Genomic DNA, 23,259 nt, shown 5'->3' with positions numbered 1-23,259 from the left:
TATCTCTTAACCATTATCAAGGAGCGTAACATATTGTATATATAAGTAAATACATTCAAATACTGCTACATACAAAATTCTGCATTTAATCCTAAAAAACTGATGCTTTTTTTTAACTGTACAAGACTAAATCAATAAATAAAGAGACACAACTTTGCCTCTAATATGAATACAGCTGCCAGAGTCAAATTTGGTGAGAAATACACTTTCACTTTAAGTAGAGCTTGTCTGAACTTGCAAAGACTTCTCATGAAATCTAATATGACACTTGACAGAGGAGAGAAACGGGTGATGAGACTCGTGGTGGTGCCAGCTTGACATAAACAACCACCTCCCTGTTCAGTCCCTCCTTCAGAGCCCCACTTCCTCAAACAGCGACCCCTTGCTCACATAAAAACCCTCCGCCATCGGTTTCAGTCGCAGGCTGTTTTCAGGAATTTGTTATTGTGAGCGATCACAGAATTCTCAGCAACTCAGGTTTTCTTCCAGGAACTACGATCCACTGAGTCTGTGCAAACACACACACACACATGCTCCTTCACACTCTCACAGTCACACTGTGTACGCATGCACATTACTTGGCAACGCACAAGTAAGTGACCCACGCATTAAGAATACAGCAGTGAGGCCTCATTGGTGGGGGGCGGACAGGCGGGATTCCTTCCTATGTGTTGTCCACCAATCACTGCAGGCAGAGTGATAAACACGGTTGTAACAGGATCCTTGCAGCACATTGTGTTCCTTCTCCAGTGAGGAAAAAAAAACAACTAGCCTCTCCTCACTTCCTGCAAACAGTTAATCTTCTTGTTTATTCTATTCTGAATTTACGGGAACTTAACATCTTCTTCAGGCATAAATATCATACTGGCCTCCACCCCTGTGTGTGTTAACATAGAGGCCAAACAACAAAAGGATCAAATAAGCATGCTGACCAGAGGGGTGAGTCATAGAGGCTGGGGACACAACATGAGAGGTACAAACTGTCCTTGTCTTTATACAGAATGGGGCAAGTGGGCTGCGAAGTAAATTACCCACTGTAGAGCAGGCATGCATCCTGGGAAAGTACAATAAGCAGCACAATGTACCAAGAAAGTTGTTTTTCAAATCAAAACCTCAAATAAGTGTAACTCAAATGAGTTTAGCATCCTATTGTACTTTACAAAAAAACATGATGGTAAAGATGAAAATAGACTAAAAATATCACTTTCCAGAAAATCTGTCACAAAAAGTACGCTGTGTCACCCACATATTTTGACCTCAGGAACTCGTGATCACCTCCTAACCTCTATCCTATCACTACCACCCAAGCCTGTTGAATCTGGTTGAGTTACAGAGAAACGGAGGGAAGGGCAGGAGTGTTTCCGGTCAGAGGGCGGCGTTTATTTACCAACCACAGAAGCAGCATGGCAGGAGCAAGTGTCATATTACAACGGACCCTCATTTAGTCAGTTAGCCTGTCAGCTGACCGGGGCTCTCCCCTCACCACAGAGCCCCTGGGGGCCTCTCCACTCAGAGGAACCAGCGCTTTTCTTTTATTACTCAGCAAAGAGCTAAAACAACAAGCCTGGGGAGGGCCAGGCAACTAGAGGTCATGCTCTTTGGATTTGCTTCAAATAGCACATTCACTGATTCATTAACTACAACAAGACCACTTAAGTAAACATCGAAGTCATTTCAATAACACAGGATGCTTTGAACAGCTCGCTCAGCAAGTCTTCTGAAAGAGTTAACTATTGTTTTGTGTAATTAATATTTTGGTATGAAGAATGAAAAATATAACCGTGTGATGTTAAATTGGTCACATAAAGCGAAATACTGACAGAGGATCCACACTCGCCTCGACTGCAGCATTTTAGTGTCTTTCAGCTCACTGTTTCGGTTTTACAGCAGTCAACAGCTCACTGCTCTCATCATCATCATCATTTCCAGTCACAGCAGGCAGCCATTTCCAGCGAAAAAACTCCCATAAATCCACTCTACACTACAGCCAAGCACCAGTTAGAGATGAGATTGTGAACACAGTGAAGCATTTAGCTGTTAAAAAGACAGATATTTCCACCACAAGTTGGTGGACACCAAACAGAGCTTAAAGGAAGGTAAATATTGGACGTTCACCAGGTGACCAAAACATGACTCCAAATGAATACTAACGTTGTTTTGTCTTTTTCTTGATGAACTGATTATTTGTTTTGATGATAAAATCATCGCAGTTTCCCATCACCCACTGTGGTTTGTTCAAATGTCCTGTTGTGTCTGACCAACAGTTAAAAAAACCTAAAGATATTCAGCCTACTATCAGGTATGAAAAATAAAAACCTAAAATACTCACATCTGAGAGGCTTGAACCAGGAATTATTTTGCTTTTTTTTTTTTTAAAGTGCTTAAAGGTCCAATGAGTAGGATACAGGGCAGTGATACTCAACTTGCAGCTGAATCTGGCCCAGTTTTAACATACATAAGGAGCCCGAGTGCATAAAAGAAAAGCATCAAAATAGAACTTGTTTATCAAAAAAGTGCCAGGGGGCGGAATCCCCCGCACCCCTAAATCCTAGAAACAGCCTTGCATACATGTGTGGGGCTGCTACAGCTGGCCCCTAGTCTCTGGCCCCTGGGGAAAGCAAATTGAGCATCCCTGATTTAGGGACATCTTTTGGCAGAAATGGAATATAATATTCAAAGCTATGTTTTCTTTAGTGTGTAACCACCTGAAAACAACACTTGTTGTGTTTTCGTAACCTTAGAATGAGATGTTTATTTCTACATGCGGAGCAGATGCTGTTTCATGGAGTCCGCTGTGTTGTTCTACTGAAACCCAGAACAGACAAACACAAACACTGACTCTAAGACAGGGCCATTCATGCTTTTGTGCTGACCACCGTAGTTCTCCTACATGCTTGGCACACGAGAGAAGTTTCAGTTGGTTGCAAAGTTGCAAACTCACCACTAGATGCCACAAAATTTGAAACACTGTACCTTTATACAGCATTCAAAGTCTGGGCCAGGGTTACCTGCACAAGGCTCTAATCTCTTAAATCAGAAGCAATCATAGGAGTGCCTGATCTGAAATGGTGGTGGCCACATTAACGGTGCCACCAGTGCTTATACTGCTAACAACAGTGTTGTGAGAGTGTTAATGTGGTTGGGGGGTGCTGAAGGGTGGGTGCTAATCTACAGCTACAACGCTGTCTCACCACTACGGGTTTAAACAGCTTTGTCAGCATTAACCACCTACCAAGGAGTGTTGATCAGCTAGTCAGTGTGACATACACAGGGATTCAAAGGCACTAACATGCAGGTGCGGCCTGACCTTTTACTCCAACAAAAAACAGAGAAGCTCAGTTTACAACACACAGAGGGAGCATGACTTCATTCTCTGCTCAGGATGACGTTATTCTGAAATATCTTTACATAGCAAAAAGTGGTTTACTGCCGTGCTGTGAATGTCATATATAGAGCCTTTAAATGGTTATTCGATTATTATCACAACAGGTCACAATTCTTTTTCTGATAATCAAGTGATTGCCTTATTTAACTGATCATTTCAAGCTCTATACCTTTTATATTTCAATGAATATTAATGCAATGTGTGGGCTCCACCATCAGATAAAGTCACCAAAGCTAAAACAAGTCTCACCCCGTTCCTCACAACTGTACATTTACTGCAACGCTGAGACTGAAAGGCATGACATCTTTACACCCATGTAAAATATACTTGTGGTTTTCTTTCGAGCATTAAGGTAATGAAAGCGGCTGCGAACCTGTTCCACCCAGCTGAGTACGAGTGGGCACCGATTCAACTCTGGCTTGCTGGTGCACGAGATTCTGAAAACATCATGCTGTCTTTCCCGAGAATTGGCCAGAATCTCTCACAGAGGAGCTGGATTCAATTAGAAATGTTTGTGTCCTTTGTCAAGCAATGCCATATGGCTGGAGACAGCGTGAGCACTTTGTGGGGCCCGCTGCGCTGTGAACAATAGCTCGACCACTTAGACACATTGTGCCACCAAGGAGAAGCATGCAAGGCCCGAGCCCAAGAAAACCAGCATGCATTTTTTCACAAAAACAGTCATTTATATTGTGGGAGAGAAGCATACACAGGAGATAAAATGTGATTCATTTTTTCCCCAGTCTCTTTTGGCATCGAGTGACAAACTAGAGGCCCCACTGGGCTGCTGTACCTGGTTCTGCCTTTTTCTGCAGGAGGAGGAGCGGAGGGAGGTCTGGGCTTGAGGATGGACACAGGAGAGCAGTCAGGCACAGGGATGGAGTAAACTCTCTGGATCACCACCTCCACGTCCTGTCCCACACAGCCAGCCTGGCCCAGCCCCTCAATCACTTCCAGGAGCGAGAGGCAGTGTCTCGTCAAAACTCCTGAACCTCCAAAACTGCACAGAGCTTCTGAGGCAGCAACCTGAAGAGAAGACAGAGAGGGAAATCAAACAGTATTTATTGTAGAGCTGCAATGGTTATCCAAATATTCAATTAATAGTGTACCAGTATTTTCAGTACGACTAATTTTTATGTAAAAATTCTAGTTTCAGTTTCTCTGGATTTGTCATTCAATTTTATATATAACTTTTTGGAGTTTAGGACTGTTTCTTCTTAACCACGTTTACGAAAAATTACAATAAATCTACCTTGTACCTTGTTGGTTGGAAAAGACAATACATTTCAAGATGTCAACTTGGATTTGGAAATTAGTGATAAACAATGATTGTTAAATAATGAAAAGAATTGTCTGTGGCAGCCATGCGTTCTGTGTTTGTGCATGTGACACGAACAAACAAGTTCACTAACGGTTTATTTATATTTCCATACAATTTGTTGTCAACAAACATCACGGCAGTGTGTAATGCTTAATACAGGGATCGCCTTGTCTTTACACTGCATTAGACAACTGCTAAAAGGACAGCATGGCCACTGGCGCCATGTTTTTTAAGTTACTGCTAAAATTTATTGTTTTTGCTTGAGGACAAAAACAGAGATTCAGATTTAAGAAAACAAATATGCATGTAAACCACCTGCAAACTCATGATATCCCTGCAGTAATGACCGAATGCACCAATATCTGACTGATGTGGGTTAAATGCTCTGGAGTGACTGTTAATTGTTCTTTGTGTGAGAATATTTATGAAGTGAAAGCAGTGAACCCTGTGGCAAAAACATGTTGTTCGCACAGTTGCACCTTTGATTTGATATGAATTTATGGAGAATAAATTCATTATATTTATGAAGAATATGAACACATGCTTCCTGGTATATGATCATTCCATAGGGGTATTTTTGCACAGAAAAATGAAACCTTATGCAGGGTTCAGCATTGTTTTTTTTTTATATATACAAGTTGTTACTATTAAATTTATTAATGATAATCAAACAACAAGAAAGACCACAGTAAACTGTCATGAAAAACTAGCCCATTTTATCTGCCTTGTTCTCAAACTGGTAGTAACCTGCACAACACAAAATTGGAGTTCATCCAACCTAATTCCTGTTTCCCAGATAACTGAAGTGCTTGCTTGTACTTCACCTCTTAATTTTTTTTTTCTTTACTGGCTGCCATTTTTCCAAAAGAGCCAGATCTGTACTTTGCAACTGAGAGACACGAAGGAAGCAAGATGGCTCACTCCTTACCTACTTTCATTGTCAGCTATGAAAAAAACTTGTTTATTTAATTTTACCACTTGTCACATCAGTAAAATGAGTTGCTAGATTTATTAGCCCGATGTTGCATTTTGCTTGCCCCAGGCAATCCTTAGTACTGAGCCCTGCCTTATGGCCAGTAGCTTCTTAGACTTAAGACATTTTTCTGTGCACTTCAGGTGAGTGACCCAGTTTAGGTGGCATTATGATGGTCAAAACAGATTAGTTTGATGTCTTACATTACGTAATAGTTAAAATGAGGTACATTTGAGTTGGTAATTAAAGCTAAGGCACGTGATTATATTGATATCGAAGCATACACACCTGTTTGGCAGTGATCTCCTCTGTAGTTCTGCATTCCTCCAGCAGTCCAAATATTTTGCAGAGAGAATACGGGTTGCACCTTTTTGCTGAGAGCAGGCCTATAGGTGCAGACGTGTCGGCTGGTTTGGTAGCAGAGCAGACTTTCTGGCTGAAGTGTGTGTTCAGAATAATATCACAGCTGAAACCCTCTATGGACAGACTTTGCCTGCAAAGAAATAAAGTTCATCAGTTCTGGATTCGGGATATAGCAGTTGTTTCAGGGCTGTTGTTTCATTCTACACCTCGACTTTGAGCGAGTTTGGGACATTTAATTTACCATGAATTTATACATATTTCAGGTGTTGGGCAATGCTAAACAGTGTTGTGATTCAGTTAATAACAGATGCAAAGACTCCAATGTTACACTACAGTGAATGGAGGAGGCTATTGCACAAATGTAAGGGGGCTGAGAGCTCGAGACTGTTTGAATGTCAAACTCAGATAAGGTACCAACCACCTCCGCAGGTCTCTTGACGAGGTACCACCCAGCGCAGAGTACAAGTTCAAAAACCTCCTCTAAAGCATGTGAAAATACACAACAGATGCATCTGTCCTCTTTTACTGAGGTATAGGATGAATTTTCCATGTAAGCGAGGTTCTTAAAAGGCTACACCTCACAGCGCTGCACAGCTTGATTAAAACACTTTCCAAATGTGACATCATGTGTGGAAAAACACTTCAACACCCGTCACAATCAAACAGGCCGAGGGTCTGCTGATGAAAAACACAGAATCAAATGCAAAGACGGCATGTGTGACCTGAAGTGCTCTTGTGTTAAATTTTACTCATTTTTTAACTGTTACCAGCTTGGATTTAACTGATCTGTGTGCGCTAAGAAGGAGAAGCTGAACTTTTCCATGAAATCTACAAAAGACATTTTTCGTCAAGTGTTTAAGCTCTTCAAAGGTAAATGACACATACCTGAGTGTTACCAAGCCTGAGAATGCAACAACTTGAATAACAGCCAGATAATTATATGGCAAGTTGTTTGGGGTAAGTTTGAGTTACGACTTAATATCTTCCATATGTGACACGGATAATAGTGTGATGATGGCTTATCGCTGACTCAGAGCCAAGAGCACTGTGTGACTGGAACTGCAGTACGTGCCACAGCTCGTCTAGTTGAACCAGAAAAATTAAACACACAGATAAATCGGAAAACAACAATTTGTTTGGCTGTGCATTAAAAGCAGGAAGAGAGTATTCACAAAACAAACTGCCGCACACACTCAATTGGCAATTTTAGGTGGAGAAAGCTAATGCCTACCATATTCTAGACGACTTTGAAAAGACTTTTAAAATGACTCAAGTCCGAAACCCTCCCACATCTAAAGACATTGTAAGGTTTCAATCACACACTGTAAGATTCTGCAACTACTGGGGATCTTGCAGCGTCACTGTTTGCAAAACTACTACTAGATTCATTTTGATATTATTTCCCATCCTGCTCCTGATGGACAATGTTATGCCAAAGTCCCTTTAAGAGATAAGACATACTAAGAATTTTTTGCATGTATGCAAAAAAAAGACAAAACCCAAGAAACACAAGATAAAAGATGTCATATGTCCACAGTATTGCTTAAGTCAGCATCAATAAAATCTATAAAGATAAACTATAATAGTGTACAAACTTCACATTTTGGATTTTATAGCCTCAACTTGTCATCAGCTTCCATTGGTAAGCTTCCCTATGTTAGTGGGAGGAGACCATGGGAATAAGAGGCAAACTATTTCAAAAATCAAGATTCCCAAATAAAGTAAGCGCCACCCTGGAGTCCCCTTCATGTTTGATGTCTATCCGATTTGCTGCCTCTTCTTTGGTTCCAGAGACGCACACTTTTTCAGACCCTCCACCTCTAGGATTTCATAATGTTACAATTCCAACATTTCACGTAATTTCAGCCTATCCCTGTGAATTCTGCATGACCTTGCAATTTTGTGCAATCACCGCAAATTTAATCATTTAAAATGGGTACATTCTCATTTCATTGACCTGCATGCAGCGTATTGATTCACTCAGTCCCTCTCTCTCTCTGTTCATCATGAGACTTGTTTTAATGACAGTCAATTCGGTGTCTGTGTGAGATTAACAGCATGGTGTGGGATGTTAATTGTTGCTGCGTGGCTTCGACACGGGACAAAATATGATGATCATGCGCTCAGTAGAACAGCATCAACAGCTAATTGTTGAGGTGGCACCAACACAACTATTTTCGCAATTTTTACTCGCCCCTGCAATTTCATTGACAAAAAAAAGAGGAAAAAAAGGCCTTTGAACATTGCAAAATGCATTGCATTTTTTTAGAAAGTGATTGTGGAATCAGCCAGCAAGATCCTGGAGGGACTGCCAACTAGCTGTTGACAATGTTTACATCACTGAACTTCACTATTTGCATGAGCCAAAACTAAAAACCAGAAGAAATGCAAATGTAACTCGACCCTTATGAAGGTTTATTTAATTCTATGGTAATTTTGGAGAGCGGTGTTTGTTGATTCACTGAATTATATCACATCACACTGATTGTTGTTTCTAATACTTGAGATTAGTGTAAATACTGTCTCCTTTTACAAATCAAGGCTGGGCATTATTAATCATATTTTAGTGCGTAATTTGTTATATATTCACAAAACAGGCATGTAGAACATAAAGAGCACATTTACGCAAACATTTGTACAAACTACAGACTCATGGTGAAGTTTGATCAAAATCTGATACTGTCTAAATAGAATTTGAAAATTTTAATCTAGTCTTCAAAAAAGGTTGTATTTTTGCAGGTTTTTTTCGCCCTGACTGCCTTTACCTGTATATACATGTTCATGTCACTGTGTCTATACCCTACAATTAATGCAGTCAAGCAAGATTTATGGACACAATGTTATGCATTTGCCACATACAGTACATACTGTACGCTTTACCATGACGGTGTAGACAATTGGATGACTCGTCCATTAGTCAACTGAAAATTAATCCGCTGGTATTCTGACAGTCAATACTTTCAGTCATTCATCAAGTGAACATACCTAAGGCTTGCTGGCTACACTTCTTCCTGTCTTCCTATATATCATTTTGTAAAATACGCACAGACTCTTACTCAGACTCAGCATGCAAAACAATTCTCAACATTTTAGACCTGGATTTCAGTAGTCATGTTGAATAAATAACAAAATCACCTTTCTACTACCTTAAAATACTGCCAAAATCAGGACCAACTGAAACTTGTATACGATTTTATCACTCCCAGACTGGACTACTGCAATTTACAGGTCCGTCTAAGACAGCAATCAGACCGTTCAGCTTATTCAGAATGCAGCTGTCAGCGTTGTAACAAGGACCAGAGAGACTCAGCTTATAACCGCAGTTCTCAGATCACTAGATCGATCACCAGTTTCAGCTTGTCTGTAAATCACTGAACGGTTTAGGTCCAAGATATTTGTCAAATCTCCTGACCCTAGAAGAACCTTGCCGACCTCTTAGGTCAGCAGGTTTTGGATAACTGGTAATTCGCAGGGTAACAGATAAACTAGCTGCCTATTACCTAGCAGGATATACCATTAATATATATTTATATATCTTTATATATTAAAATATTGGGACATATAACTTCATATAATTGTTTCTCATATATATATTGAACCGTATGTGTGCAAACATTTAGCAAAAATATTTGAAGCTACTCATATAAGATGATATATGTGCATACTGAATGTGTATAAGTGTTATGAGAGAAAAGTGCATAATGGATTTTTGTTATTGTTTTAGAAATTATACATTGGCATGAGCATATAAACCAAATATGAATGAATGAATATTCTAGATTCCATTATACATTTTCCACATGTATGTCAAACTTAAAGGGTTAACATTTGGGGACACATTTGTTTTGCACATATAAAATGTGATGTATGTACACATACATGCATTTTAAATCCATTATTAAAAAAGCTTCGCAATAAAGAGTCAATTATTTAATATAAAAATATGAATAATAATTCATAGGAACAATATAAACCATTTTCACTAGTTGTGTAGTCATTTTTAGAATTACCTTTAAAATTTTGGTGTAATCTCAGGTTATTTACATCCATTTTGTATATAACCTAGAACTTTAATCAGAAAGTGGTTGTGTTTTTGTTTTTAACAGTACTGTTTACCTGTTGATGCATCAATACTACTGATAATAATATTATCATTATTTAATAATATGACGTTCTCTCTTCTTTCATCATCTAATCTTGGATTAAAGCTTCGTTCTGCTGATCTTACTTTTTCATTTTCATTGCCATCTTATTTCTTCTTTTTCAGTTCTGACAGCTGGACCAAAAAACGTTTCATGCACACACATGTATTTGTTGACTCTGCATGAGTTCTCATGCTTTTAATACAGCATTTATCAGTCCAACATCTGAGCAGAGATCAGTTAATCAGTGAGAGCTTTACAGTCACGTTAGCAGAGCGGAACGTACTGTTCATGAGAACAGGTAAGACACCCGCACAGGAAGTGTGTGACCCCATTGTGAACAGGTGAGTGGGCAGCTGTCATCATCAGACAGGTAGCCGGGTTAAGGAGTGGCCCCGGCTGCTGGCGTCACAGCTCGTAAGTGAATAATACCTGCAGGTATTTCCGCTCATGCCTTGGCCCACTCACAACAAGGCGTGGGAGGTGGGAGGAGCAAACCTACTCACTGCAGGAATTGTGGAGGAGTTTAACCCCTGGTGAGTGTCACACAGGAAACTGATAAGAGGAATTTTACCAGACGTGTTCATGCTCTAAATTCCGGGTTTTTCCACTCGTATCCAGCCTTTGCTGTCACTGTGGAAGTTGGATAAATGAAAATCTCTGCAGAGAACTTTAAGATTGTCATCAGCTGTTCTTGGTTATGATTTAGGGACTTTTTATTGAGTTAGAAAATTGATTGATTTAAAATGCAGACCAAATGTTGTGACTGCTTAAAGTATTTTACACAAACAAAAGAGGATTTAAAGATCCTTGCTGAGAAGAGAAATCATTCTTTGAAAGAGTAGAAGTGTTTGGTGGGGGCTCTACTCTATCTTGTGATTTCAGGAATAGAATACAACAGGGAAGGAGAGGTGCTAAAGCCAGAGATGCTCTCAAACCACCATGTGTTTTCAATCTCAGTCCTTTGGCTCCCTACACGCTTTGCTCCCAAATGCTCCAGAAAATAATCCTACTGTGTTTTTTCCCCGGTTTGCTGGAAATGACCTAACTACTGCCAGGAAGAGGAATGTGAAGCATTCCCTGGAGCTGTTCGTGACGTCAGAGCGCTGAGGAGGCCCCTGCGCTTCCGCCAGCCTGGATATTCCAGAGTACACTCAACCTAAACTCCCAACAGCTGGAGTCAACTGCTGCTTCGCTCCAACTCCAAAACAATCCCAAAAACACACACTCACCCCCCTCCTAGCCTCTCCACCCTGCCCTCACATCTGGGCCTTTGCTGCTTGCTATTGTGAGATGAGAACAGTACATTTTTATACGGGAAACTTTGCTATTTTTTAACCTGGACACTATTTTCCCAAGCTTTTTTGTCTAACTGACTGATGGAAACGACAAGTTTTGACACTGGGTTCAGTATTTAGAGAGAGCGCAGCAGCCATTAGCCACATCACAGGCTGCAATGCAGCCACTCAGGGCATTTACGCACAGTCAATTTACATCAAATACAAGTGCGTGTTTTTGTCACTAAGCGGGTTTCTATTACAGATTTGCACAAAACTTAAGCGTTATTTTCAAAATGTCCATAAAACACAATTGCAAGTTGACTGCGTTTCCATTAAGTGACATTATGCTACTTATTGTCTCATGATAACATTTCAAGAAGCATGGCGATGGATGTTCAAAACATGAGCAGTTTCATTTCTATTGTAGCCACCATACTAGCTCTCATTATTTCCAATCCAAGGCGACATAAGCGTGTTATATGAGCGATAATGTAAAGGCAAGCCCCTTATAAATGGGAGCGGCCACGTATGAGGGATTTCTGGGAAGTGATAGTCCACAGTTTCACAGAGGAATTGTGGATTCAAAACTTCCAGATGATCCAATCAACTTTTGAAGAGTTAAGTGATGCAATAAGTATATATTTAATGTATATCAGGGCATCCAGTGGCTCAGTGGATAGGGCAGGTGCCCCATGGATGAAGGCAATGTCCTTGCCGCAGCAGCTGTGGGTTCGACTTCAGCTCACAGCCCTTTGCTGCCTGTCATCCACCTATCAGTATGCCTTGTCAGCATTATTTTAGGGGATCATGTTAATCTTTTTCCTGCACAGAGTGAGTCAGTCTTGTATTGTGCAACTTTGGCCTTTCTGTGTAGTTTTTGATGGCTTGCCAAGTCACGATGACGTCAAAAATCAAAAACAGAGAAGTGCAAGAGAACAGTTCATTAATCGGCGTAATAATGCATCATCGCACCCATCATCGGTAGTATTAAGCCCATAAAGTTGAAACGTAAAACGTATCTATTCTTAATATGGCTCAAATAAGTAATCAATTTTTATAACTAATTAATCAGTTCCAGCATTTCAATTGTGATACTGAATATTTTTGATTATTAGTTTAACAAAAATGTCATTGTGGGCTTTACAGAATTGTAATGTGCTTTCCTACATTTTATATATCTCACAGTTAATCAGGAATATAAATCAGCAGATTAATTAAAACTTCTAATAATTAAGTGCCATACTAATTATTTAACAGCTTGCAATACATCTTATTGCAGAAGAACCCCTGAAGTGATAATTCATCTTTATTTATTAATCCACCAGTCAAAATTCTCTGCAGCTGGCGCTTAACGGCCGTCACTTTTAGAGCCTGTTAACTGCCCCGCAGCATCAAATATCCAAATCAAACTGCATGCAAACTACAGCAGAATGGGATTTTCATTTGAATACCCCCTCCAGACACATTTTAAAACATGCGAAAAACACTCAGATTTGACTAAAGATTTGTGTGATAAGGATTTTCCTCCAAAAAAGAGACAAACATCTACTCCTTTTCATTCACTGAAAACTCCATCTGTGCAGAAATGCAATAATGTTCATTTTGTGTGTGTCCACAGGAAGTTTCAAGTTTCCTCATCACTCTTGTGTAAGTTGCATAATGGACCCAGTATTGGCTCCAAACTCGCTGTGATGTCATAAAGTCCGGCTCATATGTTCATGTGTTAATCTCAGATTTAAAGTGAGCACATAGAAACGTTTCCACCTACAGCAGATTAACCCCGTGAACCTGAGCAAACTGGCTGTAATTTGTTCAAAAGCATGGCAAGAAGGCTATGAGAAACTTAAAAAAGGGCAAAAAATAGCAATAAATTAGTAAAAAGTTACAAGAAAATTACCAAGTAAGCACACAAAAAAGAAAAACAAAAAAAGTAAAAAAACAAAGACAACAAAAAAAAAAATACCTTAAGGAAGTGCTTAAAAAAGGAGGGAAATCCTTCTGTCAGTTTACTTCTGTAACATAATTTTAAATATATGTGAATATATGTGATATATATAACTATAGTTTTCTGGACATTGTTTTTGATAATATCTCATAATTTCATTTTCTTTTCACCTTTTACAATTTGTGTGCGGGACTTTTCTTTCAAAGATGCTCAATGTATTTTTCCCCATGTATTTAAAAGAAATGAGATTTTCTCACGGTTTAAACACTTATGAAAGGCGTCTAAACGCAACATAAGAAAAACTATGTCTATCCAGGTGTTAAAGGGTTTAAGCAAAAACAAAAACTGATGTCTATCCAGGTGTTAAAGGGTTTAAGCAAAAACAATCTTCTCATGACAAACTCTGCACAGTGAAGTAACAAAAAGGAAAACACAGAGTGGCTTTAAAGGGCGACATGTACGGCATCATCTCACCATGGCGGGTATATGTGGATGATATCTTTGGGTGTAGGAACCAGCTGGGCTGCCGTCTCTCTGTTGAACAGCACCAGCACACGAGCATTTTCCTCACAGCGAGGGTGAGTGTGTTGGTGGCCCTCTCCGGGAGGCTGGTGGTGCTCACAGTGCGCCAGTTGCATGCTGCACTCCTCCTGAACCTCCAGCACCTCCAGCACCAGCACGCCAGGCCTGTCCACTGGAGAGCAGAGCAACAACAACACAGATGTTGAGTGTGTGTTTCAGTGTGTGTGTGTACTCGTGCTCTCACGGACCCTTGCTCTCTGTGGGACTCATTATGTGTTATGAGAGTAATTCACTTTTAGCATCAGAACAATTCGCACTGCATAACTGTAAAGCTGTTACTGACTCAGGCTGAGTTGGATATGAAACGCAGTGAATCCCACTGGGTGAGTGTGCAAATGTTTGGAATTTCACCACAGCGCTGACTGTGCTTTTGGCCTGAGCAATGAAGTCGACAGAGATAATTAAGAAGAGCAAATCGAGACAATGCCCCGAAGCTATAAATCAAACTGAGATAAGAGAGCAACTTGGCTGCATGCAAATGTTGTGTGTAAACTTGATTGCGTTGAGTTTTGAAAATTGCAGCATTAGAGCTCACAGTGAACGCAGATCTGTTCGTGTGTACGTTCACAATCCCTGAAAGTAGCCAGAGGGGAGAATTTATTACCATATGAGTACATCAAATCAAAGGGATCGCTAGAGAGTGATTAAGTTTTAACATGCATTTGTCCAAACATGAATCCCAAGTGCTTCATTTGTGCTCTGTGTGTCCCAGATTACAAAATTATCAGAATAACCACAGGCAGCGGGCCAAAACTGAGCCTGTCTTTGAGATCCTCCTCTTGGCCTACTATGATCTGATAAGTTGTCGTCAGGGCGTTATGTCAGGAAACAATTCAAGGCCTGTGTGCGAGTGCACTGACATCACACACCAAAATTACAGCAACAAAGATAAACAGGTGTCCTGTAACAGCATGATCCAGCCAGTGTTGTTATTGTGAAGCATGTAACAGGGAGTGGGACAAATTAAATAGAAACAAACTCTGCTGTAAAGGTTTAATTATGCACTTTGCACGGCATCTGACTTGTAACGGTTTGAAAACTCTACATAAAAAGAATCAGGCGTCAATGCAGAAAAACACTAATGACTGGACTTAAAAATGAGTTAAAGTCGACTTTTCACCTAAGGACTAAAGCAAGGACACATGCACAACGCTGGAATGAACAGACAGGCTACAAGAGAAAAGAAGTGTTGTTCAGTAAGCTGGTCAGAGGTTAATGTACCAAAAGTTTTTAATTGAATACAGTGGCATCACCATTTATTCCTTGTGTATTTTTTAACCGAAAAACGAATAAATAAAAAGTAAAACAAAAAAAGAAATGAGGTCAAGTCAATATAAAACTCTGCGCTTTAACCCTCCATTTAACTCTTAAACATCATACTAATCAAACCATCTACTGACCACAAACTTGGATCAGGTGGGTGTTTACTCTTTCCACAATCAACTGTCACCTTTAAGCCTCTGCTGGTGTCCTATTACGAGGAGATACTTAACAACCAGAGAGCACAAGTGGTTTGGTACACCACGGAAAGGAAAAAAAGAACTAGGCAAGCAGTATGTAGGTGACAGGAAACTGAGTTCACAGTTCAGAGCCACAGTGATCAAACTACAGCCGGCACGTCCTCGGCATCGCTTCTCCATATGATCACGTAAAGAAAAGAATCCCGCCTGCCTGCAGACGGCCTTCATCCCACTCACAAATCAAAGTTCATCATTAAACATGAGCGGTGATTCAGAGATCAATGCGTGCAGCATCCTGTGGAGAATACAGTTTGTCTGTGAGGATCACCTGCTGTTGTTGAGGAGTCAGAGATGGACTGGTGCCTCCAGAAGCTCACAGCTGACCTCTGTCTGCACTGCAGTCGATTCAGCCTCTCAGCAAGACCTCCGCTATGCAAAAGACAAACACAGAGGTACAGCGGATGACTTGATAAACTAACGCAGCTTGAACAAAAGCAGGTGTAAAATTGTTTTTTTCAAAAACAGAGATTTCTGATGTAACACACAAGCTGTCGAAGACTGCAGATAGCCATCTGTCAGATTTGGTGGGCTTGGAGGTGGCAATGACATTTAGCACCCACATCATGACACCAGGTGTCCCTTTCATCATCAGTTCTGCTGTGGAAACATTGCCGCCAAAGTTTGACTCTGGCAGCAAGCGCAATGCCTCTGTACCTGTGTATGCTCTATTATGAGGCAATACACTATGACACATACATAATAATGTGCAGTAGAGATGCAGCAATCGAGATATAAAAAGATATACTATGCAGGATTTTTCTTAAAAAACAATATAAAATGATGTAAATGACCAACTGGAGGTGTGTGGCGATGTTTATTTCTGCAGGGACTCTGCCCTCGGCCTGTTTTTTCCTATTTTGCCGTGTCCCAAATATTTATGGGCGTGCAGTTGTGGCACTCAGGTGAGGTTGGAGCCTAATAAAACATTAGCGACCAGGTGCCTGACTGTAACAGTTGGGCCATACTGCCTGCATGAGCTGCTCGGCGCATTGCGGAAGTTGTTGTGTTTTTTTTTCCAACACCCATGTTAACAGGTTAGAGCAGTCACACTACCCACGTGAGCAGCGCTACTCAGGCGAGGCTGCTGCTCAGCTGCGGCACATCTAGAGAATAGGAATCTTGCCTATTTTTACCATGCAACGCTCACAGTTTTCAGCAAAAATATACATTAAAAATGGTCATTTGAGTTCAACTAAAACATAAGAAACTTGCGTTCTTTGACTTGTAGAAATGCTCATGCAGGCAGTGTGGCCCGGCCACATGACGAATCCAAGAGGGGGCTGAAATAATTGTGAACACAGTGTCGAAAAAAAAAACCCCACAAATATATCACAGCGAAACACCAAGCAGACAAAGCTCGTTCCAAAATGAGAATTAATGTGGGGTTGGCTTTCTTTTGCTGGTGAGCACTTAAGGACAGGAAGTTGCAGGCAGTTATTTGTAAGCTTGCACAAGTATCGGTTTTTCCATTAAAACAAATCTTATATTCGATACCATCAGTGTAGGGGGGACAGACAAAGTCTGAATGTTATTTTTACTAGAGATGTGTACAATTAGTTGAATAATTGATTAAACATTGCTACTCTCGCTCATAAGCACCAGAAATACAACTCAAGTTAATTTCAAAATGATTGTGCCATTTTTATGTGATAGCGTTGATCAAATGGAAATTCTTATTTGTTAACTTTTATTTAATGAGGTGTTGTCATGATTTATAGGAAAATGTGCAATAATAATAATGCATGGTGCAAAGTGCCAAACATTTCAGCTGCATCAAAAACATGATTTGGTTATTGAAAAATGGGATTCACAATTTCAAATGGATTTTACAATATATGCAATATTTTTTCTGATGATTAAACTTAAAGATACATTTGTGCTCAATTTTGACTGTTTTTAAATGTTTTCTTAGTTTAGACTAGTTGACTAGTCTAAGTTTAAACGTATATTTGAATGTCAGTGAAGTTAGTCATTATAAACAACCTTAGTGTTTACAAACAGTTACCAACAATTCCTGCAGAGTATACCTTTATTCTCATTATAAAATTCTGTGTTTATGCGTTCAGTTACATTCATTCCCTCATTGTGGGCTGCTGACTCAGTTTTTGGCGCCACAACAATCCCTGGCCTCATGTTACCTCACATTAAAATGATCCACACACAGTTGTATGCAGATTTTAAGTTAAGTGGAAAAAGGGAACATTCATACTGGATCTGGAATCGGCATCAGCAGTTACTCTAAGTTGAGATATCAGAATCAGTATCTTGGGAAAAAAAGGCAAAATTCCCAAATGTGACTTTAAACAAACCACATGCAAACCTTTGAAATTTCCTTTTCTTTTTGGCGGAGTCTTCAGGGGTCTTGGACTCCCTCTTGTGCTGCGGTTTCTGAGGCGTCTGCAGCATCGCCTGAGCAGATCTGACCCAGTCACTGACTGACCTTTTGCTGCCCTCACCAGTTTGGAGAGGAGAGCTCTCAGAGTCTGGTCTGCTCGGAGTCATTGTGCTGTCAATATTCTCACCATCAGAAGCATAGCCTGAGATCTCCAGCTCCGGCATCTGGGGATAAAGTGATAACTATTAATTAACTTTAAAAAAAATATTTATTTGACCCAATTTTGAAACAAGTCAGTTGAATTAATTTTAAAGTTTTAAATCAGAGATAAAATAACAATATATATCAGGGAGATATTTGATATTAAAAAAGGCCTCAGCCTTCAGTAAATTCATTCTGAGTCATTAGGTTAAATAAAATGAATAAACTCAATCACACACTGGGTGGATATGGTACACTGATACACCGACTGATTAATTCACCAGATACGTTAAGAAAACAATCTTTTTTTGCTGCATCACTGCTCACTGCACCTGAGGGAATCAGCACTCATGGAAAAATCCACAAGAAACCCGAGTTCCTGTCATGTGCAGACAAGACCAGCATACCAGGCTCCGTCAGCCAACGTGCTCTCTTATTTGAATCAACTTGACCCTGCTAGGCGGAGTGCCAGCAGACGTCACACTCTAACCAGCTACAGAGAGAAAGGAACACTATGTTCCTGGCCCCGGCTCAAAAATGTTTTCACCCGGCACTGAAAGCATTGTAAGTACACAGCTCTGTGCAGCCTTGTCCACTTAAATGTTTCCCTCAACAAACAGTAGTAAAAAGATGTTTATAGTCCTGCTCTGGTGACACGGCTCTAATCTAGTGAGGAGCCCTGATGTGGTGGAGGTTGTTGACCCAGTGAGCGGCTGAAGTTTGCCGGACCGGGACACGCTTGATTGGGGAAGTGGCCTTCCTCGTTGGCCTTGAGATGCAAAGTCACCCTCACAGCTCCGCCTATCCACATTCATCGCTAGTGCAACAACACAGAAATCTGGCAGACATATACGTCAAGTGAGTCAGACGTACATTTATCTGGAATACTAAACTTTGACTTGGACTGGGATCCCTCTGTATCCTGTTAGATCCGGTTTGATTTAAAATTGGCAGCATTTGAGCAAGCTTTCAAGGCCACAAAGAAATTCAAACTAGGCTGTTCCATTTTCCTGCTCCAATTTAATCAAAATCTACCGTATTGTGGTGCTGTAACAAAATGCCACAAATCCAAATGCTATTCCGATTACTGAATCTGCACTTGACTTATGGGCAATCAAACTGTCAAAAACACAACATGCATACATTTCAGTACAAGCATATTTCAAAAAACTAGGACCCTTAAGAGTCTGTCTTTCTAGTAGGCCTCTGACCACAAACCTCCTGCTGGGTGATCTTAGATCTTGTTTGACCCCAGAGAGCTGATAGCAGCAACTAAAACTGTGACAAGAGGAAGTAGCTGGGTCTGTGGGGGTGATGTCAATCTGTCTACAGGCTTCCTCTTGACATACAGCCTGCAAAAACTCAGAGCTTAATCACAAGATATTGGTTACTTAAATGCAGAGCTGTAACTATCGATTAGTTGTCAGTTATTAAATTAATCGCCAGTTTATCTGATAATTGGTTTGAGTACATTTTTAATTATAACAATAATAATAAAATAATAATAAATAATAATAATAATAATATAAATAAGTCAAAACTCTCTGATTCCAGCCTCTTAAATGTGATCATGTTCTGGTTTCTTTACTTTTCTATGACAGTTAACTGAATATCTTTGGGTTGTGGACAAAACAAGGCATTTGAGTACGTCATTTTGACTAAACGACTACTTGATAATCGAAATATCTGGCAATTAAATGTCTTTCAATTGACTTATCGTTGCAGCTCTATTAGTGAGCAATGTATTTTAAGGCATTGTGCTGATTTCAGTGTTGTCATGATACTGGAATTTCAAACTTCCATACAATAACTAAAAAAAAAGTCAATATCTGATACCACAGGGACATTTTGACATTAAGGGGAAACACTTGATTATGGATATAATAAGGCCATAACAAGACAACAATGACTTTTCCTTTCTTAGTTAGTTTGCAGAGAACAGCACAATGACTTCAATAAAAATTAGTAATAATTCAAACTTTAAATTAAGGAAAAGAATAATCTTGTGGTGGTGCACACATTCAAAAACCCGAGACGGACACAAAATGCAATTAAGTGTAAGTACAAAACAAAACTGTGCCACAAAAGCCTGAATGCAACCAGAGTGAATGAGATGAGTGACAAGAAGACAGAGTGAGTGACTGAGAAGAGGAAGGTTTCTGGCGCCACTGCAGTGAGGTGTGTGTGTGTGTGTGTGTGTGTGTGTGTGTCTGTCTGTCTGTCTGTCTGTCAACTCACTGTCGGAGAGAGGAGAGAGCAAGAAAGTAGTCTCAATAGTGCTGATATTGAGGAAAATTTGGTATTAAAGCTGTTTCGAATAGTCAGGATCAGTATGTCAATAAATCAATATGTTATGGATGACTCAATAGAATAGTGTAAGAACATTAATAAACCGCTATCCCCACAACCGCACCACCCCAGTAATTTGACCACATCTAGCTGATCAGTTACATGTTGTCAATATGAGCTACTACGAAACGCCATGTGCGGTCTTGAACCTGAGCACAACACCTTCAACCACTCCTTGTACATTCTGTCAGTGCCAGCCCGGCCTTTAACAAACACCACTGCTGAATGACTTTCGAGAAGGAACAGTCAATCTAAGTCTGCACAGCACACAGGAGGGCCGACAAAAGATCGACTACTATGATAACAAATATATTTGTCTAATGAAACAGCATGAGAAGTGTGTTCAGTAAACCGCAGTGTGAGCATCATATGACGTGGCTTTTCAGCGATTACTATTATCTATTAATCTGCTGATACATTTTTTGATTAATATTCAGAGAGCAGTGCAAAAAATGCCCATCACAGTTTCTGAGGGCAAGCTTACGTCAATGTACGACTTGTTTCGTCTTATAAACAACCCCCACTTTAGAGAGATTGAAACCATAAAATTTATGCATTTCTGCTTGAAAACTGACTTATTAGACAATAAAAGCCAAATAATTTTCTGTTAAAGCAACTTTTGTCTTCATTTAAGTTGTAAAGTTTCTTCTTCAGGCACTCCCAACAGTTTTAATATCTGCTTTGGATCAATGAAAAATTGGCAGCTTCCTACACACTCTGTCAGCACTTTAAAGCTAACTCAGCTTGTGAACTTTGACAGTTTGGATTATAACCTGAACCTACAGAGAGCATGGTGCTGGTTTGAGCCTGTCAGGGCCTTTCAGGACATGAGGGCATGACTGCAATGCTCCACCTAGTGGCCTAAACGTACAACCAAAACAAAATACATTAAAATAACTAAAACAACACTGATATGAAGTCTCAAAATAAAACACGATGACACAAGTATACTTTTACTTTAACCTGGAACATGTGCAATCACGCCATGTAAGACAACACTGATGGTAAAGCTCATCAAGTTTAATATACGCAGTGCACAGAATTTGATCTGTCTCACTGGACTCTAGGAAAAGTACTGACATTTATGGCACTACTTCTAGGATAACTGCATGCACTGGCAGTCATCTAAACACTTTTAATTAGAAACATACACCAGACTCCTTAAGTCATGTGGAGTTTCAGTGGCTGTGTGGCACCATCTAGTGTTCATTAAAACACATAACACAGTTGAGAAAATGAGTTTTAAGTTACATATACTATACTGTCAGAAACAGAAAAACAAAGAATAAGTATATTTGACTCACATTTGTAGGTTTAAGAGTCAGATCTTCTGGTTTTTCTTCAGCAGACTCTGACTCACAGTCAGAGATCTGTTGCCCACTGTCCTTTTCAACTTCTTCCTCACATTCACCCACATCACTGTCTGTGTCAATAACAGGAAGGTCATCTAAAGACAGAAATTAAATAATGAATGAAAATAATAGGTTTAAGTTTGAAAAATTATCTTAAGTAAACATTAACTTACTAAATTCCTTTATGGCTTTCAACCACATCTCACAGCCTGCTATTAAGTGGAGATTGCTAAACTGATAGGTGTAGTTTGGTAGAGAGAAAATAGTTCCCAGATGAAAGCGCTCACAACGAGGTCTGCAGATTATCTTGAGTGACCAAGTCATAATTTCTGTAAAGAAACATTGCCGTTGAGTTTATCAAATGTATTTTTGGTGCTCTGAGAACCACAAGTCGAAAGCAATGTAGTTCAATAATATTGGCGAGAAAACAGATATATTTTTGGCCAATATCTCCAACACTCAACGACTCACACCAAAACAATCTAGTTTGATAAATAGCACAACAGACAAGAGGAGAAATATGTACATTTGATTTTGGGGAAAACTGTTCCCTTTAATGCATACAAAAATGAAGTGTACAAACAACAGGTTGTGGGGATTATGTGCAGCACTATTTCTTGCTCAGGTGCAGTTGCCTGAATCTCTACTTTTTGCCTGTGACAACTACACTACCTAAAGTTACTGCTCCCAGCCAAGTCTTATATACGAAGTGTAATATGAGACCTAAAACAAAAATCAGCTCTTGAAAACCTGAACTGCACCGTTAGAACAACCTGTCATGTCTCAGCAATGACTTAGCAAGTCTCAACTGACTTTCTTTACCTCTATCAGTGCTGAGCATGCGCAGCGCTCTGGCGTACGACTGAACGGGAGCTGTGGGTCTCCCTGGTCTCTGGGGACGTTGTTGCTGCTGAGCCGCGACTCTGGCGAGACGCTGCTCCTGTATCTCATCATCAGACTGTTCACTGTCGCTGGAGCTCCACGCAATGTGCACTGGGTCCTCATTACAGTGAACAGCGCTGCTCTGCACTAGGCAAACAAAAGAGAACGAAAAGGTGAGCTGTCGGCTATGTTTCAAAACTTTTAACCAGTTGCTGCACTCCCCTTATGGGCACCCAAATCAAGCACTCAAACAATGTATATTACGTGTCCCCTACTCTGCCCTTTTCACAATCTAAATTAATGACAGAATATTTCAGGGCTGGGTGATCTGTATTTTCATGATACTGGAAATTCTAATTTCCAAACAATACCTTGACATACCCAGATATTTGACATCATTTTCAATATTGTTGGGGAAATGTGGCATACTATGTAATTATTTTATTAAAAGATAAATATGACAAGGCTATAACATAACAACCATGACTTTTATTTTCTTTGTTAATAGCAGAGAACAGCAGACTGACTGTAGTAAACATTAACTATAAGAGAGAGCAAGAAGAAGCAGCTGGTACTGGTTTATCAATACTGTGGAAAATGAGTATTAAAACACTTTTAAAGTATTTATC

General features: G+C 39.9%; 1 protein-coding gene across 2 annotated transcripts in view; it reads right to left on the bottom strand.

The window, feature by feature from the left end:
* The window catches only part of spidr (scaffold protein involved in DNA repair), a 42,866-nt gene that overhangs the window by 17,765 nt on the left and 1,842 nt on the right, over positions 1 to 23,259 (bottom strand). For both annotated transcript variants that reach the window (XM_088085601.1, XM_042497238.2), the window contains exons 4-10: positions 22,571 to 22,777; positions 21,701 to 21,843; positions 17,832 to 18,070; positions 15,780 to 15,880; positions 13,884 to 14,103; positions 5,968 to 6,172; positions 4,179 to 4,411 (exon numbers count right to left, since the gene is read on the bottom strand). In XM_088085601.1, coding sequence (XP_087941727.1) covers positions 4,179 to 4,411; positions 5,968 to 6,172; positions 13,884 to 14,103; positions 15,780 to 15,880; positions 17,832 to 18,070; positions 21,701 to 21,843; positions 22,571 to 22,777 — 1,348 coding nt within the window. The remainder of the gene's footprint in view (positions 1 to 4,178; positions 4,412 to 5,967; positions 6,173 to 13,883; positions 14,104 to 15,779; positions 15,881 to 17,831; positions 18,071 to 21,700; positions 21,844 to 22,570; positions 22,778 to 23,259) is intronic.

Source organism: Plectropomus leopardus, chromosome 12 (genome assembly GCF_026936395.1).
Source record: "Plectropomus leopardus strain MGB_pleo_1.0 chromosome 12, ASM2693639v1, whole genome shotgun sequence".
NCBI lineage: Eukaryota > Metazoa > Chordata > Actinopteri > Perciformes > Serranidae > Plectropomus > Plectropomus leopardus.
The sequence above is the reverse complement of the archived record's forward strand: the minus strand, read 5'-3'. Positions and strand labels throughout refer to the sequence as shown.